Below are 24,091 nucleotides of genomic sequence, written 5' to 3' on the forward strand. Positions count from 1 at the left end.
TATTAGAACTGAGTTGCACCAATTTTGTGCTCAGCTACACCCCATCTGCATTTGACTAGATCTGGCACAATGGATATTTAAAATTGACCCCTTAGGGTCTGTAACATGGGATGTGAGTAACAGTTGAGTAACCAAAGTTTCTACTTTACTAACCCCTGCGTTGCATGACACTTTGAAACCACACCTTCTCTACACCTCTTTCCAGGTCCACAAGCTAAATCCCCACTCTCTCACTGCCCCCTCACACAGCACAATCAAGGGGAATACGACAGCATGAATTCTTGTTTTTTCAACTCCAGATGCAGAGTCATTTCATGGAAAGTAACAGAAACCATTTTGATGAGGATCCATTGCATCCTCTGGGTACAAACTGCTGCATCAGCACACTGGGCCAAAAGTCCGCAACTTAGTTTGCAAATGCAATTTTAAAAAAATCATGTTATGCACCTCTTCCCTCCTCAGCCCATCACTCCGATCCTCTCCCCTCATCACTTGAGGTGCTGTTTCCTCACCAGATCCGGAGCCACTCGCCACTCATTCCCACCTCACTCCGAGGCAACCTCGCATTTCATCATTTCGAAGCACTGTTCCGTGTTCACCACCTCAATAATGAGGCTGTCTCTTCTTATTGCATTCTCACTCCATTCTCTCCCTTCCCGCATCCTCACTCCTTGATGCATCCCTACCCTCCTCACCACTTCGGAAAACCTTTGCTCCCTCTCTGGTGATCCTCATGCACTGCTCCTCGACACTGCAGCTGCTGGTTATCTGGAGTAACAATCCACTTACTCACCTCTTCCACATATGGTTTCACGAGCACCTGGCCAATCAATGCTTCTGCGTCCCTCGTTTTGTCGATGGTTGCGTAGGTCCGTAAACAGGGACGTACAATCTCAACATTGGCAGTCTGCAGGCCTTCCAACAGCAGCCCTTCCAGAGACTGCTGAAGCATGGCTGTGATTCCAGCTATTCGCTGCAAAGAGAGTTCAGTATACATGATGCTAACCGTACTGGCAAACACAGGATTAACTGGTGGGACAGATGTTAAAAAAACATGTGATACTGGAGCTAAATTAGGTAAATTTAGAGACATACAAGGCTGCTTTTGGATAATTGTTGTCACACTATGTATAAGCAGAGTGCTCCTCCCTCTATTAACTTTCTAAAGCTCTGGTTAGATCCTAGTTAGAGTATTGTGTTCCGTTCTGGGCACTGCACATCAGAAAGGACATATTGGCCTCGGAGGGGAGCAGCACCAATTCACCAGAATGTTACCAGGGCTAAAAAGGTTTAATTATGAGGACCAGTTGCACAGACTAGGCTTTAAGTATAGAAGATTAAGGGGTGATCTAACTGAGGTGTTAAAAATAACTAAATTATTTGACAGGGTAGAAAGAGTAAAACTATTTCCTCTGGTGCGGGGAGTCCAGAACAAGGGGGCAAAAGCTAAAAATTAGAGCTAGGCCATTCACGGGTGATGTCAGGCAGCACTTCTTCACATAAAGGGAAGTGAACTTCTGGAACTCTCTCCCTCAAAAAGCTGTTGAGGCTGGGGTCAACGGAAACTTACAAAATTGAGACTGATGTATTTTTGTTAGCTAACCATATCAAGGGTTACAGAACCAAGACGGGTAGATGGGAGTAAAGATATAGATCAGCCATGATCCAACTGAATGGTGGAAAAGGCTTGAGGGGCTGAATGGCGGAAAAGGCTTGAGGGGCTGAATGGCCTCCTCCTGTTCCCACAAGGACACACAAGTAGCGCTGGAACGAACTCTTTGTAATCTTCTGGTCCAACCACATCCTCCAGAATGCTGTAAATAAATAGGTTTTGTGGCCCAGCATTCTCACTTCCAGATCAACATTAGAAAGCTTCAGAAAAACTGTCTGAAAGTGACAAAACACTGTTCCACCGCTTTTATAAATATAAATTTCAAAATATAAAATTACACCAATGCACATTTACATAGAAAATCTGACTAGATTCCTAAAAGCCGTGAGATTCTGCAATACCACTCAGTTATTGTACAATTTTGGAGTGTAAGTCTGTGACTTCTGTGTTTTGAAACGGTCGTAATTTCAGTGAATATTGTATCTCATTTATTTAATTCTGGTATAATTACAGAAAGGTAAGATACTAGGAGAAAGATGTAAAAGCACTTATTCTTCCAACCCGATATTCTCCACAATCCAGGACTGATGCATATATGGTTCATTGAGAGTTTCAGTATCCCAATCTCTTTAAAACATTGCGGCATGTAACCTTCCTCATGGATATTCTGTAATTATTTACACCTCCTCTGGACCCATCTTTTGTTTCCATGTTTGTTGCATTATATGTGCCTTTTGCCTTGCATCGTTATCTCTTTGGTCATTTAATCACTCCTGCCCTCCACTCTATTATTTTGTCCTCACTCTGCACCGCCCTCCACCCCTCCCCTTTTCCCTGGCTCTTTAAATTGCTTGAAAGGTGCTCATCTCTGAAGTTCTGGAGGATTGTGAATGTTATACCCATTTTAAAAAGGAAAGAGAGATAAGCCAAGCAACTATAGGGTAGTCAGCCGAACAATGGTGGTGCGAAAACTTTGAGACAGAGTTCATTGGCATTTGGAAAAGTATGGGTTAATAAATAGATGTCAGCCTGGATTTGTTAAAGGCACATCATGTTTGACTAACTTGATTGAGTTCTTTGATGAGGGTTGATGAGACTAGTGTGGTTAATGGTGTGGTCAATGGTGTGGTCACATCGCGCAGTTTTAGCTGAGTTAGGGTTAATAAACTTACACCTTTCCTGTTCAAATCCGAGAAAACCTGTCTGGTTGATTTCTTTGCAATTACAATTAGAGAGCAGTGAGCAAGGACTCACTGAGGGGAAGCTAAAAACAGTTTTAAAAGTTAAACCCAGTTACGGCCAAACCAGGAAAAGGCTGAGAGGGGAGCCCTACATCCCTTCCTCACCTGGTCGTAACAACTGGCTCAGTGGCAGATTGCATCTTCTGTACAGACCATCACAGGCTCCTTATGACCATAGTCATAATGATGGGTTTGTGGAGTATCCTTCCTTTTTTTAATGTATTCATAGCTTCTGTTACAGAATCAGAACTGCAACAAGCCCAACAGCAAATTGACACACTTACAGGTCTCACTTTGTCCAAAAGGGGCATTCCTTTGCTCTGCACAGCGTGAAAATGTAATTGGTTAAATTCAGTTCCAATCCTTTCCAGCATCTGCCCGGCTAAGGGAGGACTGTAGAGAAAAAGTGCAAGGAGAAAGAAAACTAAACAAATGTGTTCGTTCAGGGCATTAAAAAGTCAATGATAACTGCAAAAATGTCGAGAGCCACTTTAGTTACATTTAGTTACGCTGTCCATAAAGAAAACCCATTATAGCTGAGAAACCAGTCAAATCTGGACCCTTGATAAGAGCTACTTTGTCAGGCTTCACAATTATGTAATGATGAGATTTGGCTGTATGCATAAGCACCTTTCAAGCAAACAATTTGGGGTGGCAGGACAGCAAATATGTACGGTACAGATGAAATGCAGATTTCCCTCATCTCAGCAGCCTGCCAGTATGAGCACAGGGAGGTAGGGGGTGTTTGAAAGACAGACTTGGCCTCTCACGCATTTCCAAGCAGGATGTCACTTACACTGCAATGCTGGGAGAAGTAGGGGCCAAACTGTTATCAGCTTCTTTTGGACAAGGGTGAGTTTTTGAGATCAGGTGAAGGACATCAGTGCTCAGGAATAGAAGAACCCTGGAGATAGTGACTGAAACAGAGACCAGGCCCACATTTAAAAATAAATTACATTGGCTGTTGAAGGAAAGGATGATGAGGTGATTTGGAAATGGGGTAGCTGCAAGGAATTAAGACTGCTTTTTGTATGTATCCCAAAATTCCTTAACCCCCACCCCCCATGGCTGACATTCCTTTAGCCAGCTAGGCCTATACTCCGGAATTCCTTCCCCAAACTGCTCAATCCCTCTCCTTCTCTGACTTTCCTTAAAACCCAGTATGGTAAAAAAAAAATGGTAAAACAATGGTAAAAAGACAGAAGTAAAGGCTATTTATCTGAATGTAACAAGATGGATGAATTGATGGCACAGAAATAAATAAGTATGATTATAGCCATTGCAGAGACATGGTTGCAAGGTGACCATGCTGGGAACTGAATACTCAAGGGTTTTTGGCATTTCGGAAGGATTGGAAGAAAAAGGAGGTCGGGTAGCTCTGTTGACAAAGGATGAGATCAGTACAGTAGTGAGAAATGATATTGGCTCAGAAGATCGAGATGTAGAATCAGTTGTTAATGGTAGGTTGATTATGTTGTTAAAGATCGGAACAGGTGAAAGGCATTGATTAATTAAGGACTTAGGATGGATAGAAAGAGAGCATGCTGGGACAAGGGGGGGGGGGGGGGGGGCAAGGAGGCAGAGATCCGTAATGCAGCATTCAGTGAATAAACCGACTATCAAGAAAAGGATTTGTGTCTTGATTCATTCTTTACCATTTGGCTTGGTTCTTTTTAACATCAGTTTGGGTGGAGATAAGAAATAGCAAAGGAAAGAAGTAACTGGTAGGAGTAGTTTATAGGCCCCTGAACAGCAACACTGCAGGACAGTAGAAATCAAGAAATAATGGGGGTTTCTAAGAAAGGTACTGCAATAATTGTGGGGGATTTTATTCCTCATAGCGATCCGACGAATCAAATTTGCAAAGGTAGCCTGGAGGATGAGTTCATAGAGTGAATTCAAGACAGTTTCTTACAACTTTCTTATGGAACCAATCAGGGGGCAGGCTATTTTAGACCTGGTAATGTGTAATGAGACAAGATTAATTAATGACCTCACAGGAAAGAATCCTTGAGGGAAGAGTGATCATAACATGATACAATTTCACATTCAGTTTGAGGGAGAGCAATTTGGGTCTGAACCTTGATACGACCGACCGCTCCAGTCAAAGTCCCCAATCAAAATATACGATTCTGATTGTGGTGGGAGAAATGCACTATTAATTCAATCCTGTCCCTCCACAGATCGCTGAACATATCATTTTAAACTTTCCAAATTAAAGAAAGACAAATTGTACCATCTATTAACCCCCAAATGAAGCTAACCAAACCAGGTGTCTTTAAATCAACAAATTAACTGTTTAATTTTAAAAAACTAAATTCTTAAAACACTATGAAGATATAAACAACATTTTAAAATAGAAAAAATTAGAGTCCTTGCAAATTTACAGTCCAATATTGCTTGAAGTCCTCTCAGTCGTCCGATGGGGGGAAAGAAAGGTTCTTCAACAGTAGAAAAGTCCATAGTCTTATTCCAGCAGTAAGTGATGCTTTCCTTCTTCAGCGATGGATTTCAGCAATTAACAACTTGCAAACACTTTCAATAGAATCAATCTGACTTTAGAGTTTTTGAGGGAGAAAATATTATCACAGTCTAACTTCCCTTCATTCAGTTTAAATTATCAGACATCTCTGTTTTGGCTTGACTCTTTTTAGAATTTTGAGAGATAGTAATTAAACAGACTAAATTCTCTTTCTTCAGTTTAAATGGCTGAGAGCCCTTCTTTCAGGTGCTAACACCAGCTGTTTGTCTGTGTTCTATTAGAACAGACTGTCTTCAACTAAAAAGCCAGTTCAAAATTGAATTGTAACAAATGTATCGCTTGATGCTCAGTCCAAGTGGCTGTATCCAAGGCAGCAAGAATGCACCCTTTGAATCATAGTATGCAAATGGCTGTATCCAACGGCAAGCAAAATGCATTTTCTCTAACTCCTGAGGCTTGCTGGTTCTTAAAGCAGTACAGCTCCTCTTCCAGCCTTAAAGACACACCACATATTCCCTGGAGAAAAAGAACTATAGGACCATGACAACCTAATGACTTAAACTTAAATAAAGGCAATTACAAGGGTATGAAGAGAGAGTTGGCTAAAGTGGACTGGAAAAATGTGTTAAAAGATGATAGAGAAGCAGTGGCAGACATTTAAGGAGATATTTCATAACTCTCAACAAAGATATATTCCATTTAGAAAGATTATGAGAAGGACGCACCAACCGTGACTAATTAAGCAAGTTAAGGATGGTACCAAACTGAAAGAAAAGGCATACAATGCTGTGATGATTAGCGCTATGTCAGAAGTTCGGGAAAATTTTAGAAACCAACACAGGATGGCTAAATAAAGAGGGAGATATTAGAATATGAGAGTAAACTAGCAAGAAATATAAAACAGACAGTAAAAGCTTCTACAAATATATAAAAAAGAGTAGCTAAAGTAAGCGTTGGTCCTTTAGTAGACGAGACTGAGAAATTAATAATGGGAAACAAGGAAATGGCAAAGACTTAGAATAAGTATTTTGTATCTGTCTTCACAGTAGAAGACACAAAAAGCATTACAAGAACAGTAAAAAATCAAGAGGCATAAAGGAGGGAGGAACTTAAAACAATCACTATCACTAGAGAACGACATACAAACATATGAATTAGGAGCAGGAGTAGGCCACTCGAGCCTGCTCCGCCATTCAACAAGATCATGGCTGATCAGATTGTAACCTTTCACCCCCTTGCTTATCAAGAATCTATCTACCTCTGCCTTAAAAATATTCAAAGACTCTGCTTCCACCTAATTTTGAGGAAGAGAGTTCCAAAGACTCACGACCTTCTGGGAGAAATAATTTCTCCTCACCTCTGTCTTAAATGGATGACCCCTTATTTTTAAACAGTGACCCCAGTTCTAGATTCTCCCACAAGAGTGTCCACATCACCTGGTCAAAACCCCTTATATGTTTCAATCAAGCCGCCACTTACTCTTCTAAACTCCAGCGGATTCAAGCCTAGCCTGTTCAACCTTTCCTCATTAGACAACCTGCCCATTCCAGGTATTAGTCTAGTAAATCTTCTCTGAACTGCTTCCAACGCATTTACATCCTTCCTTAAATAAGGAGACCAATACTGTACACAGTGCTCCACATGTGGTCTCACCAATTCCCTGTATAACTGAAGCATAACTTCCCTACTGTTGTATTCAATTCCCCTTGCAATAAACCATAACATTCTATTACCTTTCCTAATTACATGCTGTACCTGTATACTAACCTTTTGCGATTCATGCACAAGGACACCCAGATCCCTCTGCATCTCAGAGCTCTGCAATCTCCCACTATTTAGATAATATGCTTCTTTTTTATTCTTCCTGTCAAAATGGACAATTTCACATTTTCCCACATTATAGTTCATTTGCCAGATCTTTGCCCACTCACTTAACCTATCTATATCCCTTGGTAGCCTCATGTCCTCTTCACAACTTACTTTCCGACCTATCTTTGTGTCATCAGCAAATTTAGCAACCTACTGACAATCTTACATTGGTTGTCAGTGTAATTCGTAGCACACTGGCATTGAAATTCATATATCACATTACTCATTTGTGTGATTGCAGGAGGTCATTTTAGCTTGACGGCAGCAATGCCAGTGAGATGCTAGGTATATAGGCCATATGTCCCAAAGACTGGCGAGTCATTTCAAACATGTCCCTTTGTTCGCAACGGGTAAGGTACAGACCGTACCCAACCAGCCCATGCTTGCAAAACTCAAAACACAGTGTCCAACATTAGATGTGATTCTGCGATTGGACAACGTTTGCTAAATAATTCTCAGTGTGCTAAGAATTACGCTGACAACCAATTTAAGATTGTCAGTAGTGCTCATAGTGTGGCATATTTACGCATACTGGAAGCTACACATATAAATACACAGGGCCCTGTTCTTTGCAAACAGAAAGAACATGTTCAAGCATTGCGCCTGTTTCCACTGAACAAAATAAGTGACAGCTGGTTCATTCCTCAGGGCAATGTCTTGACCAATCAAGAGTCAAGCTGCCTGGTTTAAATTTCAAACAAAGTTTGGCAGTTAACTGTCAGTGACCTTGATTGGTGTATTCTCCATAGCAACCCCTCTACCAATCAGAGTTCACTTGCCAACCAATCAGCACTCTCTTCTCATACAGTATAAAGTTGTTGTTTTCCCTTACATTGGTATTCTTGTGGATTGTCCTGATGAGTGCAAGACGAAAAGCTTCGACAACATGTCTCTATTATCAGCAATACTCAAGAATTTTTTATGTTGGCAGATGAAACTTTCACTTGCAAAATTAATTCTGCAGCTTGTTTTCAAATAATTTGGGTAAAATATTGAAATAAACTGAGAAATGTTTTCTACATCAAGAGAAGATATACTCTTCACCTTGTGTGTCAGCCTACCGTTCACAGCGATACAATCAAACTCATGCACAGTGCCGGGACTGCAGAATCTCCCTGAGGCTGATGGAATGGGTCCAATTATCAAATTCCAGCCCAGGCTTTTAAAACACACTGTGGCACTACCGTAAAAACATTATCAAGAGCTACTCAAACACGCACAACAGGCATAGGAATAGGAGTAGGCCATTCAGCATCTTGAATAGGATTGCCCTGGAGTTTCCTGGACACCGTTAAAACCCAGGAGAAAAATCACAGGGGCATTAAATAGAAAAGGCGTTTCCCCACCCCCCCAGCCCCTGTTTTCTTTGAACATTAATGTTTATTAGTTATAGAAATATTGAAAATGGAGAAAAAAGGTGCTTGGCTGAGCAGGGATGTTTGAGGTAGGAGATCATGTTGAAACCTCCAGGAATACATTCAACAGAGTTGGCAACCATGCCTTTGAGCCATTCAATTTGGTCATGGCTGATCTGAGAGTTAAGTTTAACCATATTACTGCTGGTCATCAATGTTTTTATCGGAAACGTTATTTTAAAACTATCAAAATACTATATTTTTAAAAATCACAAATTTTCAAATAATATTTTGGTTGATCTGACGGCTTTTCCTCTTTCTATTCAATTTACAAGATCCAATTGAAATTATTTGCATATTAACTAATCAGCTGGAAAAAAAAGAAGGGCATTTGTCAAACCAGAAACAGGCCATTCAGCCCAACTGGTTTATGCTGGTGTTTATGATCCACACGAGTCTCCTCCCACCCTCTTCATCTCACTCTATCAGCATCTTCTACTTCTTACTCGTATCTTTTCCTAGTTTCTCACCCATCATGTCCTCTCTGAGCTCAACTTGTCCATGAGACCCACCTCCTGCCCCCTCAATCCTATTCCCACTAAACTGCTGACCATTCAACTTTCCCTCCTGGTCCCCATGTTAACCAATAATGTTAACGGTTCTCTACCTTCAAGTGTTGTCCCTCACTCCTTTAAATCTGCCATCATCATCCCCGTACTCCAAAAAAGAACCTTTGACCTCAACATCCTTGCAAACTACCGTCCCATCGCCGGCCTCCTGCTCCTCTCCAAAGTCCTTGAAAGTTCAAACTCCATGTTTGAATCCCTCAAATAAAGTTTCTGCCCCTGCCACAGTACTGAAACAGGTCTTAGCAAAGTCACAAATGACATCCTAAGTGACTGAGACAAAAGTAAACTTTCCCTCATTGTCCTCCTTGACCAGACTGCAGCCTTTGGCACGGTTGACCACACCATCCACCTCCAACGTCTCTCCACTGTCGTCCAACTGGGTGGGACTGCTCTCACCTGGTTCCATTCTTATCTAATTGTAACCAGACAATCACTTGCAGTCGCTTCTCTTCCTGCTCCTGCACTGTTACCTCTGGTGTCCCCCAAGGATCTATCCTTGGCCCCTCCCTATTTCTCATCCACATGCTTCCCCCATGGCGACATCATCCGAAAGCAGAGCGCTAGTTTTCACCTGTACGCTGATGACACTCAGCTCTACCTCACCACCACCTCTCTCAACTCCTCCACTGTTGCTACATCAGACTGCTTATCCAACATCCAGTACTGATGAGCAAAGCTTTCCTCCAATTAAGATCATAAGATCATAAGAACTAGGAGCAGGAGTAGGCCGTCCGGCCCCTCGAGCCTGCTCCGCCATTCAATAAGATCATGGCTGATCTTTTCGTGGACTCAGATCCACTTACCTGCGCTCTCACCGTATCCCTTAGTTCCTTTATTGCTCAAAAAGATATCTACCTTAGCTTTAAAAACGTTTACTGAAGAAGCGTCAACTACTTCACTGGGCAAGGAATTCCATAGATTAACAACCCTCTGGGTGAAGAAGTTCCTTCTTAATTCAGTCCTAAATCTGCTCCCTCTAATCTTGAGGCTATGCCGTCTTGTCCTAGCTTCACCTGCCAGTGGAAACATCCTCTCTACTTGTATCTTATCTATTCCCTTCAGGTGCGGCCTCACCAGTACCTTATACAGCTGCAACATAACCTCTCTGCTTTTAAACTCAATCCCTTTAGCAATGAAGGACAAAATTCCATTTGCCTTCCTAATTACTTGCTGTACCTGCAGACCAACATTCTGCGATTCATGCACAAGGACACCCAGGTCCCTCTGCATCGCATTGGGAAGACTGAAGCCATTGTTTTTGGTCCCCACTCCAAACTCTGTTCCCTAGCTACCAACACCATCCTTCTCCCTGGCAACATTCTAAGATTAAAACAGTCTGTTCACAACTTTGGTGTCACATTTGACCCCAAGATGAGCTTCTGACATCATATTTGTGCCATCGTTAAGACTGCCTATTTCTACCTCCCTAACATTGCCTGACTTTTCCCATGCCTCAGCGCATCTGCTGCTGAAATCCTCATTCATGCCTTTGTTACCTCAAGACTTGACCATTCCAACACATTCCTGGCTGGTCCCCCACATTCTACCCTTCATAAACTTGTGGTCATCCAAACTCTGCCGTCCATATCTTAATAGCACCAAGGCCCATTCCCCTAGCACTCCTGTGCTCACTGACCTACATTAGCTCCCGGTCAAGAAATGAATTGATTTTAAAATCCTCATCCGTTTTCAAATCCTTGACCTTACCCTTCCCTATCTCTGTAATCTCCTCCAGCCCCACAACTCTCCAAGATACCTGCGCTACTATAATTCTGACCTCTTGAGCATCCTCGATTTTAATTGTTCCACCATTGGTGGCTTTGCCTTCAGCTACTTAGGCCCCAAGCTCTGAAATACTCTCCTTACACCTTCCCACCTCTCTAACTCACTTTCCTTCTTTAAGACCCTCCTTAGATCCTGCCTCTTTGACCAAGCTTTTGGTCATCTGACCTAATATCTCCTTACGTGGTTCTGTGTCATATCTTGTTTTATAATGCTCCTCTGAAACGCCTTGGGATGTTTTATTATGTTAAAGGCGTAACATAAGTATAAGTTGTTGTTGTTCTCACTCATGTTCTCTTGCTTCCCCTTAACCTCGTGGTCGCAAGTTCCATATTCTCACCACTCTCTGAGTAAAGAAGTTTCACCTGAATTCCATATTGGATTTAGTACTGACCATGTTAGATTTATGGCCCCTAGTTTTGGTCTTCCTCTCACAAGTGGAAACATCTTCTCTATGTCTAATGCCACCAGGCAGATTTTTATATTAGCTTCAGGCTCTCAAACCTAAAAAAGGACAAAAGGGAACAAGCAGCCAGAGCTTCCATTTTTAAAATCCCAGCAACTAATTTGAGACCCATCCTCCACAAGATAAGATTTCATTCTGATTGACAATCACTAACTTCACCCTCATTTTCATCATCAATAACTCTGGATCAAGGAGAATTTGTCACTCTATCCATTAGGCTGGTTTAGATCTCAATCACCATCTGTTCCCTTGTACTGCAGTCACTCTCTTCTCAAGTCACAATGGGGTGTAATCTTACTTTGAATGTACCACAGATGAATGCTTGGTTGTGAATCTTCGAAAATGAACTCAATCCAACACTTACCCACTTGTTTCTAAGGGAGAAGCCTCTTTGGAAGATTGAGAGTGAAGGATCTTTTCAATTTTCTCCACTGATCGGATTACTTGAAGCAGTCTTGACACACACATCTGCAAGGACATACATGAATAATGCAGGGACATTTATAACTGTCAGTTTACTTCATGCATCCAACTTTAATTGTAAAGCACTGGCTTTTATATTCTCATGCCAATGTACAGCTCCAAGGTTCAGTTCACTGGGGTAAAAACAGAAAATTCTGGAAATACTCAGCAGGTCAGGCAGCATCTGTGGGGAGAAAAGCAGAGTTAACGTTTCAGGTCTGTGACCTTTCATCAGAACTTTCATCAGGGTTCTAATGAAAGGTCACAGTCCTGAAACGTTAACTTTGCTTCTCTCCCCACAGATGCTGCCTAACCTGCTGAGTACTTCTAGCACTTTCTGTTTTTATTTCAGATTTCCAGCATCTGCAGTACTTTGCTTTTATTTTAGTTCACTGGGGTTCTCATTTAGTTACTCACAAAGACAGGTGAAATGCTCAGATGTTACAATAAATTCAGCAACTGCATCAATATGGCTTTATTGTGTAACTGACTTGCAGGGATGGGCTTACTTGAAAACAGGACGAACTCAGATACTGAAACTGCATATATATGTAATTTCCAATTCATGCTCGATCTACTGATATAAACAATGATTTTATCTCAAGGATCAAAGGGTTGATTCTAATCTTGGCAAAAAAAAGTGCATTTTATTGTGCCTGCCACATCTCTACATGCACACAGCTGCAACTATTCGAAATGAACAGCCATGGTTCAGTGGGTAACACGCTTGCCTCGTGGTCAGGTTATGTATTCAGACCTCACTCGAGACACATGAGCAATAAATTCAGGCAGACAATTCAGTGCAGTACTGAGGGAGTGCTACACTGTCGAGGTGCTGTCTTTTAGATGAGACATTGAACTGAGACCCTGTCTGCCCTCTCAAATGAACATAAAAGATCCTATGGCAATATTTTAAAAAAGAGCTGGGGAATTTTCCCCAGTTGATCTGTCCACTATTCATCCCTCAATCAACTTCACTAAGGAAAGAAAGATTACCTTGTCATTATCATGTTGTTCTTTGTGGGAGCTTGCTGTGCATAAATTGGCTGCATTTTTCCTACATTACTACATTACACTTCAAAAGCACTTCATTGACTATAAAGCACTTTGGGGCATTCTGAGGCTGAGAAAAGCAATATATAAGTCTTTCTTTCAATTCTTTTTAATGTGCTGAATCAAAGCACATTGTGAAATTATGAATAGAGCATCCAATCCCTTCTGGGAGTTTAACATTACAAACAAGTGTTAAAATAGTGGAAGAAAAGTTTTATACAAACTTAGTGAGAATTATAAGAATTGTTAAAGTATCTGACAATTCAGTTCCCGTTTTAATATACATCAAATGTGCCCAGATTTGTTTCTCTGCATCAATATTTTAGAAGCATATGAAACAATAGCACTGATTTCTAACGCTAAATCCAGCATGTCTCAGGCTGCAGTTATACTGTCTGTACTGTATGACTGCTGCTTGACCCAGCGTGTTAGGGTCAGTAACTCACATCTTAACCTGAAAACCGCATACTGGGAATGGAGGTAGTGGCAAAACTGGGCAACAGTAACCATTACATGATTAGACTTGATACAATCTGGGAGAAACAAAAAGAGCTAAAACCATTATATACAGGTTTAAAGGGACCAACTCCAAGGGAATGAAGGAAGTGCTCAAAACATAGAATCAGAAATCTCAAAAGGAGACCATTCAGCCCATCGTGCCTGTGCCAGCCCCTCGAAAGCTATATAATTAAACCTATTTTCCTGCTCTTCCCTCATAGCCCTGCAAATTTTTTCTTTACAAGTATATATTGAATTTCCTTTTCAAAGTTGCTATTGAATCTGCTTCCACCACCCTCAAGTATCAGTAGGAGAACATTTAGGTTGAGAAAGCGCATAATAAAGGAAACAGGATCCAGGGCTTTATAAATAAGGGCAGAGAGTTGTTACGACCTCAGAGAGATTGTTTGTGAAAAATGCATAATATGAACCCCCAAACCAATTTAACAAATTACACAAGATTTTATGTTTTAAGTCTTTTATTATAATTAAACTAAAAGAAATCCCAATTAACTAAACAGTACTTTCTAAGTAGCTGATACCCCAAATTACAAACAAAGGTATTTTCTTTACTTATTCAACACTTGAAAACTTCACACCACACAGTCCTTTATGATGCCAAAATCCTTTACAGTTAAAAGTCCCAAACTCATCCCAGTTGTAATGGGTTGGATCCCCCAGACTTTAAAAAAAAAATCAATAGTCTCTGCTCATTTCTCCTACCACTTCCGACCTGGACATCTGTGGATAATGTAAGTTCCAGTGATTCTGCGGGCCCTTTACTCCTCTGCAAGCTTCAACTCTCAAAGCAGGTTCAGATTTCCATAGCCTTTCACTGTACATCTTCAGAGAGCAGCTGTTTCCCCCCCACCCACTCTCTCTCTCCAGCTGCCACTGCTGGATTGTTTAAAAAGGGTGCGAGGGATAGGCCAAATAATTATACGCCGGTCAGTCTGACCTTGGTGGTGGGTAAATTATGAGAATCAATTCTGAGGGACAGGATAAACTGCCACTTAGAAAGGCACGGATTAATCAGGGATAGTCAGCATGGGTTTGTTAAGGGAAGATCATGTCTTACTAACTTGATTGAGTTTTTTGAGGAAGTAAGGAGGATTGATGAGGGTAGTGTAGTAGATGTGATTTACATGGATTTTAGTAAGACATTTGACAAGGTCCCACATGGCAGACTGGTCAGTAAAATGAAAGCCCATGGGATACAGGGGAATGTGGCAGGTTGAATTCAAAATTGACTCAGTGGCAGGAAACAAAGGGGTAGTAGTCGGTGGATGTTTTTGCGAATGGAAAGCGGCTTCCAATGGCGTTCCACAGGGCTCAGTGTTGGGTCCCTTGCTGTTTGTGGTATATATTAATGATTTGGACTTAAATGTGGGAGACAGGATTGGGAAATTTGCTGTTGGCACAAAAAGTGGCCATATAGTTGATAGTGAAGAGGATAGCCGTAGACTTCAGAATAATATCAATGGTTTGGTTGAGTGGGTGGAAAAGTGGCAAATGGAATTCAATCTCGAAAAGTGTGAGGTAATGCATTTGGGGAGGGCAAACAAAGCAAGGGAATACACAATAAACGGGAGAATATAGAGAGGGGTAGAAGAAGTGAGAGACCTTGGAGTGCATGTCCACAGTTCCCTGAAGGTGGCAGGACAGGTAGATAAAGTGATGAAGAAGGCATATGGAATGCTTTCCTTTATTGGCCGAGGTATAGAATACAAAAGCAGGGATGTAATGCTGGAACTGTATAAAACACTGGTTAGGCCACAGCTGGAGTATTGTGTACAGTTCTGGTCACCACATTACAGGAAGGACATAATTGCTCTGGAGAGATTACAGAGGAGATTTACAAGAATGTTGCCAGGGCTCAAAAGTTGCAGCTATGAGGAAGGATTGGATCAGCTCGGGTTGTTTTCCTTAGAACAGAGGAGGCTGAGCGGTGACTTAATTGAGGTATACAAAATTATGAGGGGCCTAGATAGAGTAGACAGGAATGACCCGTTTCCCCTAGCAGACAGGTCAATTACCAGGTGATTGGTAGAAGGATTAGAGGGGACATGAGGATTAGAAGGGACAGGAGGATAAACTTTTTCACCCAGAGGGTGGTGGGTGCCTGGAATTCATTACCAGGAATGGTGGTGGAGGCAGAAACCCTGAATTCTTTTGAAAGGTAGCAGGACATGCACCTGAGGTGCTGTAACCTGCAAGGCTATGGACCAAATGCTGGAAGGTGGGATTAGATTGGGCGGCTAGTTTTTTTCCGGCCGGCATGGACATGATGGACTGAATGGCCTCCTTCTGTGCTGTAATTTTTCTATGGTTCTATGTGTGTCTTCTCTTCCAGCTTGCCATCAGGCTGCACCCCAATAAGTGCCTTCCTACAGCCTGCTTGAGTCCACAACGTGATGGTTCCTTCCTTTCAGCCTGTTTTCCTCCAGAAAGTCGGTTAAATTTACATGGACTCAGAATTCAATGGTTTATTGTTCAGCTCCAAAATGCAGAGATCAATAGTCTGAGTTCCACAAAGCTACTCAGGCCTTCCATTGTTCCAGGTGCTAACACCTGCCTGGTGTATTTGCATGCTCTCAATGGCTTACTCCTTGTTTTATGATCCAAATGTCTGGGAGGGCGATACCCATTGTTCTTCAGGTGTTAGTGCTGTACTCTCTGGTCATCAGAAGACAGTCTTTGATCTCTGTTGTCCTGGTAACCTTTCGCAGAGTGGAGGTGAGGTCAGATGACCTTCTGGACTCCATCTTGAACTTTTAAAAATCACAATCTTTAAGACATAATCATGTTGCAATGTCCACCGTTCATAACAGGGCACAAAAGCAAGGAAGTTATGATGAAACTGTATAAAATACTGGTTCAGCCTCAACTGGAGTATTGTGCCCAGCTCTGGGCAACACACTTTAGGAAGGGTGTGAAGGCATTAGAGTGGGTGCAGAAAAGATTCATGAAAATGATTCCAGGGTTGAGGAACTTCAGTTACATGGGTAGGTTGGACAAGCTGGGGATGTTCTCCTTGGAGAAGCAAAGCGAAGATTAAGAGGAGATTTGACAGAGGTTTTCAAAATCATGAGGGGTCTGGACAGAGTAGATAGAGAGAAACTGTTCCCATTGGCAGAAGGGTTGAGAACCGATTTAAGGTGAGTGGCAAAAGAAGCAACAACGACATGAGGGAAAACTTTTTTTTTTACACAGCGCACGGTTAGGATCTGGAATGCACTGCCCAAGTGTGTGATGGAGGCAAATTCAATTGAGGCCTTCAAAAGTGAAATGGATAATTATCTGAAGCAAAAAGATTTGCAAGGCTACGGGTAAAAGGAGGTGGAGTGGGACCAGGTGAGTTGCTCTTCCCTAGAGCCGGCATGAACACGATAGGTCGAATGGCCTCCTTCTGTGCTGTAACCATTCTACGATTCTTTCAGGCAGTGCATTCCAGATCACTCCAGCTTACTACGTAACCTCTAGTGCTGTTGCTAATGAACTTAAATCTGTATTCTCTGGTTAGTGATCCTTCTGCCAGTGGAAACAGTTTTTCCTTATTTACTTTATGAATTTAAGGAGTTAGGAGCTAAATTAAAAAGCAGGACCTCAAAGGTAGTAATCTCAGGATTATTTCCTGTACGACATGCTAGCGAATAGACCAGATGAATGCGTTGTTGGAGAAAGAGGTTTAGATCCCTGGGACATCGGGACCGGTTCTGGGGAAGGTGGGACGTGTACAAGCGGGACAGATTACACACAGGCAGGACCGGAACCGATGTTCTCGCAGGGGCGTTTGCTAGTGACGTTGGGGAGGATTTAAACTAGAATGGCAGGGGGATGGGAACCTTAGCAGGGAGACTGAGGAGGAGGAAACAAGGATAGAAACGAAAGACAGGAAACAAAAAGGCAAAAGTGGAAGGCATAGAAATCAAGGGCAAGAAACAAATAGGGCCATAGTGTGAAATAATGCTAAGATGACTAAGAATGTTAAAAAGACAAGCCTAAAGGCATTGTGTCTCAATACGCAGAGTATTCACAATAAGGTAGGTGAATTAACCGCGCAGATAGATGTAAATGAATACGATATAGTTGCGATTACGGAGACATGGCTGCAGGGTGACCAAGGATGGGAACTGAACATCCAGGGGTATTCAATATTTAGGAAGGACAGGCAAAAAGGGAAAGGAGGTGAAGTAGTGTCGTTAGTAAAAGAGGAAATCAATACAATAGGGAGGAAGGATATTAGCTCAGAGAATCCTGATGTGGAATTTGTATGGGTGGAGCTAAGAAACACCAAGGGTTGTGTATAGACCCCCAAACAGCAATGGTGATATAGAGGATAGCATTAAACAAGAAATTAGAGACGCATGTAATAAGAGTGCACCTGTAATTATGGGTGACCTTAATATACATATAGATTGGGCAAACCAAACTAGCAATAATACTGTAGAGGAGAAATTCCTGGAGTGCGTACGTGATGATTTTTTGGGCCAATATGTTGAGGAACCAACTACAGAACAGGCCATCCTAGACTGGGTATTGTGTAATGAGAAAGGATTAGTGAATAATCTTGTTGTGCGGGTCCCTTGGGAATGAGCGTCCATAACATGATAGAATTCTTCATTAAGATGGAGAGTGAGAGAGTTGATTCCGAGACCTGGGTCCTGAATCTAAATAAAGGAAACTATGAAGGTATGAGGCACAAGTTGGCTATGATAGACTGGGGAACATTACTTAAAGGGTTGACAGTGTATAGGCAATAGCTAACATTTAAAGAGCACATGGATGAATTACAACAATTGTTCATTCCTGTTTGGCGCAAAAATAAAACAGGAAGATGGCTCAACCGTGGCTTACAAACGAAATTAGGGATAGTATTAGATCCAAGGAGGAGAAATATAAAATGGCCAGAACAAGCAGCAAACCTGAGGACTGGGAGCAGTTTAGAATTCAGCAAAGGAGGACAAAGGGATTGATTAAGAAGGGGAAAATAGAATATGAGAGTAAGCTTGCAGAGACCATAAAAACTGACTGTAAAAGCTTCTATAGATATGTGAAGAGAAAAAGATTAGTGAAGACAAATGTGGTCCCTTACAGTCAGAAACGGGGGAACAAAGAAATGGCTGACCAACTAAATGCATACTTTGGTTCTGTCTTCACACAGGAGGACACAAATTACCTCCCAGAAATGTTGAGGGATTTAGGGTCTAGTGAGAAGGAGGAACTGTACGAAATCAGTATTAGTAGGGAAATGGTGTTAGGGAAATTGATGAGATTGAAGGCCGATAAATCCCCAGGGCCTGATAATCTACATCCCAGAGTACTTAAGGAAGTGGCCTTTGAAATAGTAGATGCATTGTTGGTCATTTTTCAAAATTCTATGGACTCTGGAACAGTTCCAATGGATTAGAGGGTAGCTAATGTAACCCCACTATTTAAAAAAAGGAGACAGAGAGAAAACAAGGAATTATAGACCAGTTAGCCTGACATCAGTAGTGGGGAAAATGCTAGAGTCCATTATAAAAGATATAATAGCAGAGCACTTGGAAAACAAAGACATGATCGGGCAAAGTCAAGATGGATTTACGAAAGGGAAATCATGCTTGACAAATCTACTGGAATTTTTTGAGGATGTAACTAGTATAATAGATAAGGGAGAACCAGTGGATGTGGTGTATTTGGACTTTCAGAAGGCTTTCGATAAGATCCCACACAAGAGATTAGCATGCAAAATTAAAGCACATGGGATTGGGGGTAAGGTACTGACATGGATAGAGAACTGGTTGGCAGACAGGAAACAAAGAGTAGGAATAAACGGGTATTTTTCCGAGTGGCAGGCAGTGACTAGTGGGATACCGCAGGGATCAGTGCGAGGACCCCAGCTATTCACAATATATATTAATGATATAGATGAGGGAATTAAATGCAATATATCCAAGTTTGCAGATGACACAAAGCTGGGTGGGTGTGTGAGCTGTGTGAAAAATGCAGAGAAGCTCCAGTGTGATTTGGACAGGTTGAGTGAGTGGGCAAATCCATGGCAGATGCAATATAATGTGGATAAATGTGAGGTTATCCACTTTGGTGACAAAAACAGAAAGGCAGATTATTATCTGAACAGCGATAGATTGGGAAAGGGGGAGGTGCAGCGAGACCTGGGTGTCCTTATGCACCAGTCGCTGAAAGTAAGCATGCAGGTGCAGCAGGCAGTTAAGAAGGCAAATGGTATGTTGGACTTCATAGCGAGAGGAATCTAGTACAGGAGCAATGATGTCCTGCTGCAATTATACAAGGCCTTGGTGAGACCACATCTGGAGTATTGTGTGCAGTTTTGGTCTCCTTATCTGAGGAAGGATGTTCTAGCTATGGAGGGAGTGCAGCGAAGGTTCACCAGACTGATTCCTGGGATGGCAGGACTGACGTATGAAGAGAGATTGGGTTGATTAGGCTTGTATTCGCTAGAGTTTAGAAGAATGAGAGGGGATCTCATAGAAACCTACAAAATTCTAACAGGACTGGACGGACTAGATGCAGAAAGGATGTCCCCGATGGCAGTCCAGGACTAGGGGTTACAGTCTAAAGATAAGGGGTAAGCCATTTAGGACTGAGATGAGGAGGGATTTCTTCACCCCTGTGGAATTCTCTACCACAGAAAGCATTTGAGGACAAATCATTAAATATATTCAAGAAAGAGTTAGATATAGTTCTTAGGGCTAAAGGAATCAAGGGATACAGGGAGAAAGCAGGAACAGGTTACTGAGTTTGGATGATCAGCCATGATCGTATTGAAAGGCGGAGCAGGCTCGAAGGGCCAAATGGCCTACTTCTGCTCCTATTTTCTATGTTTCTAAAAGCTCCCATAATTTTGAACACCTCTACTAAATCTCTCCTTAACCTTCTCTGCTCTAAGGAAAACAACCCCAGTTTCTCTAGTCTCAACTTACAGGTGTATAAGAAACTGGCTGAAAGTCATCGATACTAGTTGCAAGAGTGATGTTAGTCTTTGAAAATGTAGAGTGGACTGTCCCAGGGATCAATCCTGAAGTTCTTTAATGTTTCTAATCTCCTTAAACCAGCTGGATTCACAAACAGAATGAAAATAGATCAAATCTGCAGATGGTACTGGACTCAACATGTGGTCAAGTCTGATGCAGCTGCCAAACGAAAACTGAGAGAAAAATTGCAAATGCTTAGAATCAGGCCACAAATGAAATTCAACATGAGTATAAATGCAAATTAAAGTAAAAAAGAACTGCAGGTGCTGGAAATCTAAAACAAAAACAGAAAATGCTACCATTACTCAGCAGGTCAGGTAGCAGCACTGGAGAGAACAGACAAGTTAAGCAAACGGGTGTAGAAAATTTCAAAGATTATGCGTCAAATTTCCACCTCTCCCTCACCTTCCCAGACTTCTCAGCTCTAGGGATGGCCTTTCCACTGACATCAATTACAAGTCCACTGACTTCCACGCACACTTCCCATCCTACTTCCTGCAAGAATTCAATTCCGCCTCTCTATTCTCCAACTGTTACCCTGATGATATGACGTTCCACATCACAGGTGCAGAAATGTCCTCTGTAAGTTGTGGCTCAGTTGGTAGCGCTCTCGCCTCTGAGTCACAAGGTTTCAGGTTCAAATCCCACTCCAGGGCTTGAGCACAAACATCTAGGCTGACACTCCAGTGCAGTACTGACAGAGTGCTGCACTGTCAGATGGGCTGTCTTTCAGATCAGATGTTAAACCGAGGCCCTATCAGCTTTCTCGGGTGAATGGAAAAGATTCCGTGCCGCTTCTTCGAAGAAGAACAGGAGAGTTATCCCTGCTGTCCTGGCCATTATTTATCCCTCAATCAACATCACAAAAACAGATTATCTGGTTATTATCACATTGCTGTTTGTGGGAGTTTGCTGTGCGCGTAATGGCTGCCGCATTGCCTGCTTTGAGACATCCAGTGGTCGTGAAAGGTGCTATATAAATGTAGGCCTTTCTTTTTTCCTCAACTTAGCATTCCCCTTCTCAATCATTGACAGGACCCTCAATCGCATCTATCCCATTTCCACTGCTTCTACCCCCACCCCTTTTCCCCAACCTCCTCTCACAATGATGATAGGGGCTCCCTGGTCCTCACCTTCCATTCCAGCAGCCTCCACGTTCGACACATCATCATCCACCACTTCCATGCAATCCCACCATCAAACACACCTTCCCTCTCCCACCCCTCCACTTTCAAAAGGCACCATTAGCTTCGTGACACTCTGGTCTGTCACCTCCTCTCTGTCCCATCGCATCTTCCCATGCAAATGCAGGAGATGCAAGACCTGTTCATTAACCCTTTCCCATACCACTACCCAAGGAGCCAAACATTTCTTCTGGGTAATTTATACATACTCACTCTAAACCAGCAAGCTGTGTTCTCTGCTGAAAGTAAGGCCTCCTTCATATTGGTGAGATCAAGCACAGATTAGGTGCCTGTCTTCCGCAACATCTGAATTTTGTCCGCAAGTGTCAAACAAAAAGGACAACCCCCCAAAAATAACCTGGACAACATTAAAATCAGCTGCATGGTGGCACCACCTGTGGGGAACCCTCCTAGTAATTCAATTTGCACAGATATTTTAACCTTCTTGTGCCAAAATGGCGAAACATTGGAAGACAGAAAAATACGTTTGCTTTTCTTTTACAACAACTGTAAAGCGAGAAAGCAATGAGCTACTGATTCACCAGATACCGAGTGGAAACTACCACTAATGGCAATATAGTGACTGAATAGATTGCAGGGAATTAAATTATCAAAAGGACCCAAGAATCAATACTCATCCTGTTAACATATTGCCAACAATGTTTATTTTTAACTGCCTGCATAATTTTAAGAGTAAGGTGGCGCAGGTACAGGAAAGAGCACAGTCTGCTAGTCTCTGCACTAAGGAGCAGAAAGCAAAATGAGAATGTCAAAATCTCAGAGGTCACTGCAGCAATCTGAATCATGTTAAGGAGAATAACCTCAAAGTTGGTGTCCAGCGAGCAACATAATGGGATTAAGACTAAATCAGCGAAATCAAAACAGAATTGCCACATGATGTCTCCAGTCACAGGGTCACCGTCACAGGGCCATCATATCTCACTCACAGGGACACTGTCACAGGGCCATCATATCTCACTCACAGGGATATTGTCACAGGGTCATCATAACCCACTCACAGGGACATCATATTTCACTCACAGGGACATCATATCCAACTCACAGGGACATTGTCACAGGGTGATCATATCTCACTCACAGGGACATTGTCACAGGGTCATCATATCTCACTCACAGGGACACTGTCACAGGGCCATCATATCTCACTCACAGGGACATTGTCACAGGGCCATCATATCTCACTCACAGGGCCATCATATCCAACTCACAGGGACATTGTCACAGGGTCATCATATCTCACTCACAGGGACACTGTCACAGGGCCATCATATCTCACTCACAGGGCCATCATATCCAACTCACAGGGACATTGTCACAGGGTCATCATATCTCACTCACAGGGACACTGTCACAGGGCCATCATATCTCACTCACAGGGACATTGTCACAGGGTCATCATATCTCACTCACAGGGACATTGTCACAGGGTCATCATATCTCACTCACAGGGACATTGTCACTGGGCCATCATATCCCACTCACAGGGACATTTTCACAGGACCACCATATCTCACTCACAGGGCCATTGTCACAGGGCCATCATATCTCACTCACAGGGACATTGTCACAGGACCATCATATCTCACTCACAGGGCCATTGTCACAGGGCCATCATATCTCACTCACAGGGACATTGTCACAGGACCATCATATCCCACTCACAGGGACATTGTCACAGGACCATCATATCTCACTCACAGGGCCATTGTCACAGGACCATCATATCTCACTCACAGGACCATCACATCTCACTCACATGGCCACTGTCACCGGACCAACTTATCCAACTCATCGGGCCATCATAACTTACTCACAGGGACATCGTCACAGGACCATCATATCCCACTCACAGGGACATTGTCACAGGACCATCATATCTCACTCACAGGGCCAATGTCACAGGGCCATCATATCTCACTCACAGGGACATTGTCACAGGACCATCATATCTCACTCACAGGGACACTGTCACAGGGCCATCATATCCCACTCACAGGGACACTGTCACAGGGCCATCATATCTCACTCACAGGGACATTGTCACAGGACCATCATATCCCACTCACAGGGACATTGTCACAGGACCATCATATCTCACTCACAGGGACACTGTCACAGGGCCATCATATCCCACTCACAGGGACACTGTCAGAGGGCCATCATATCTCACTCACAGGGACACTGTCACAGGGCCATCATATCCCACTCACAAGGACACTGTCACAGGACCATCATATCCCACTCACAGGGACATTGTCACAGGGCCATCACATCCCACTCACAGGGCCATCATATCCCACTCACAGGGCCATCATATCTCACTCACAGGGCCATCATATCTCACTCACAGGGACATTGTCGCAGGAACCCCATATCTTACTCACAGGGCCATCATATCCCACTCACAGGGACACCATATCCCACTCTCAGGGACACCATATC

At 42.6% G+C, this 24,091-nt stretch overlaps 1 protein-coding gene across 1 annotated transcript in view; it reads right to left on the reverse strand.

Annotated features, from left to right (window-relative positions):
- cog2 (component of oligomeric golgi complex 2) overlaps positions 1 to 24,091 on the reverse strand; it is a 135,668-nt gene that overhangs the window by 35,317 nt on the left and 76,260 nt on the right. Inside the window, exons 5-7 of the mRNA XM_068020195.1 lie at positions 11,801 to 11,904; positions 3,138 to 3,246; positions 794 to 973 (exon numbers count right to left, since the gene is read on the reverse strand). Coding sequence (XP_067876296.1) covers positions 794 to 973; positions 3,138 to 3,246; positions 11,801 to 11,904 — 393 coding nt within the window. The remainder of the gene's footprint in view (positions 1 to 793; positions 974 to 3,137; positions 3,247 to 11,800; positions 11,905 to 24,091) is intronic.

This window comes from Heterodontus francisci, chromosome 3, assembly GCF_036365525.1.
Source record: "Heterodontus francisci isolate sHetFra1 chromosome 3, sHetFra1.hap1, whole genome shotgun sequence".
In the NCBI taxonomy this organism is placed as follows: domain Eukaryota; kingdom Metazoa; phylum Chordata; class Chondrichthyes; order Heterodontiformes; family Heterodontidae; genus Heterodontus; species Heterodontus francisci.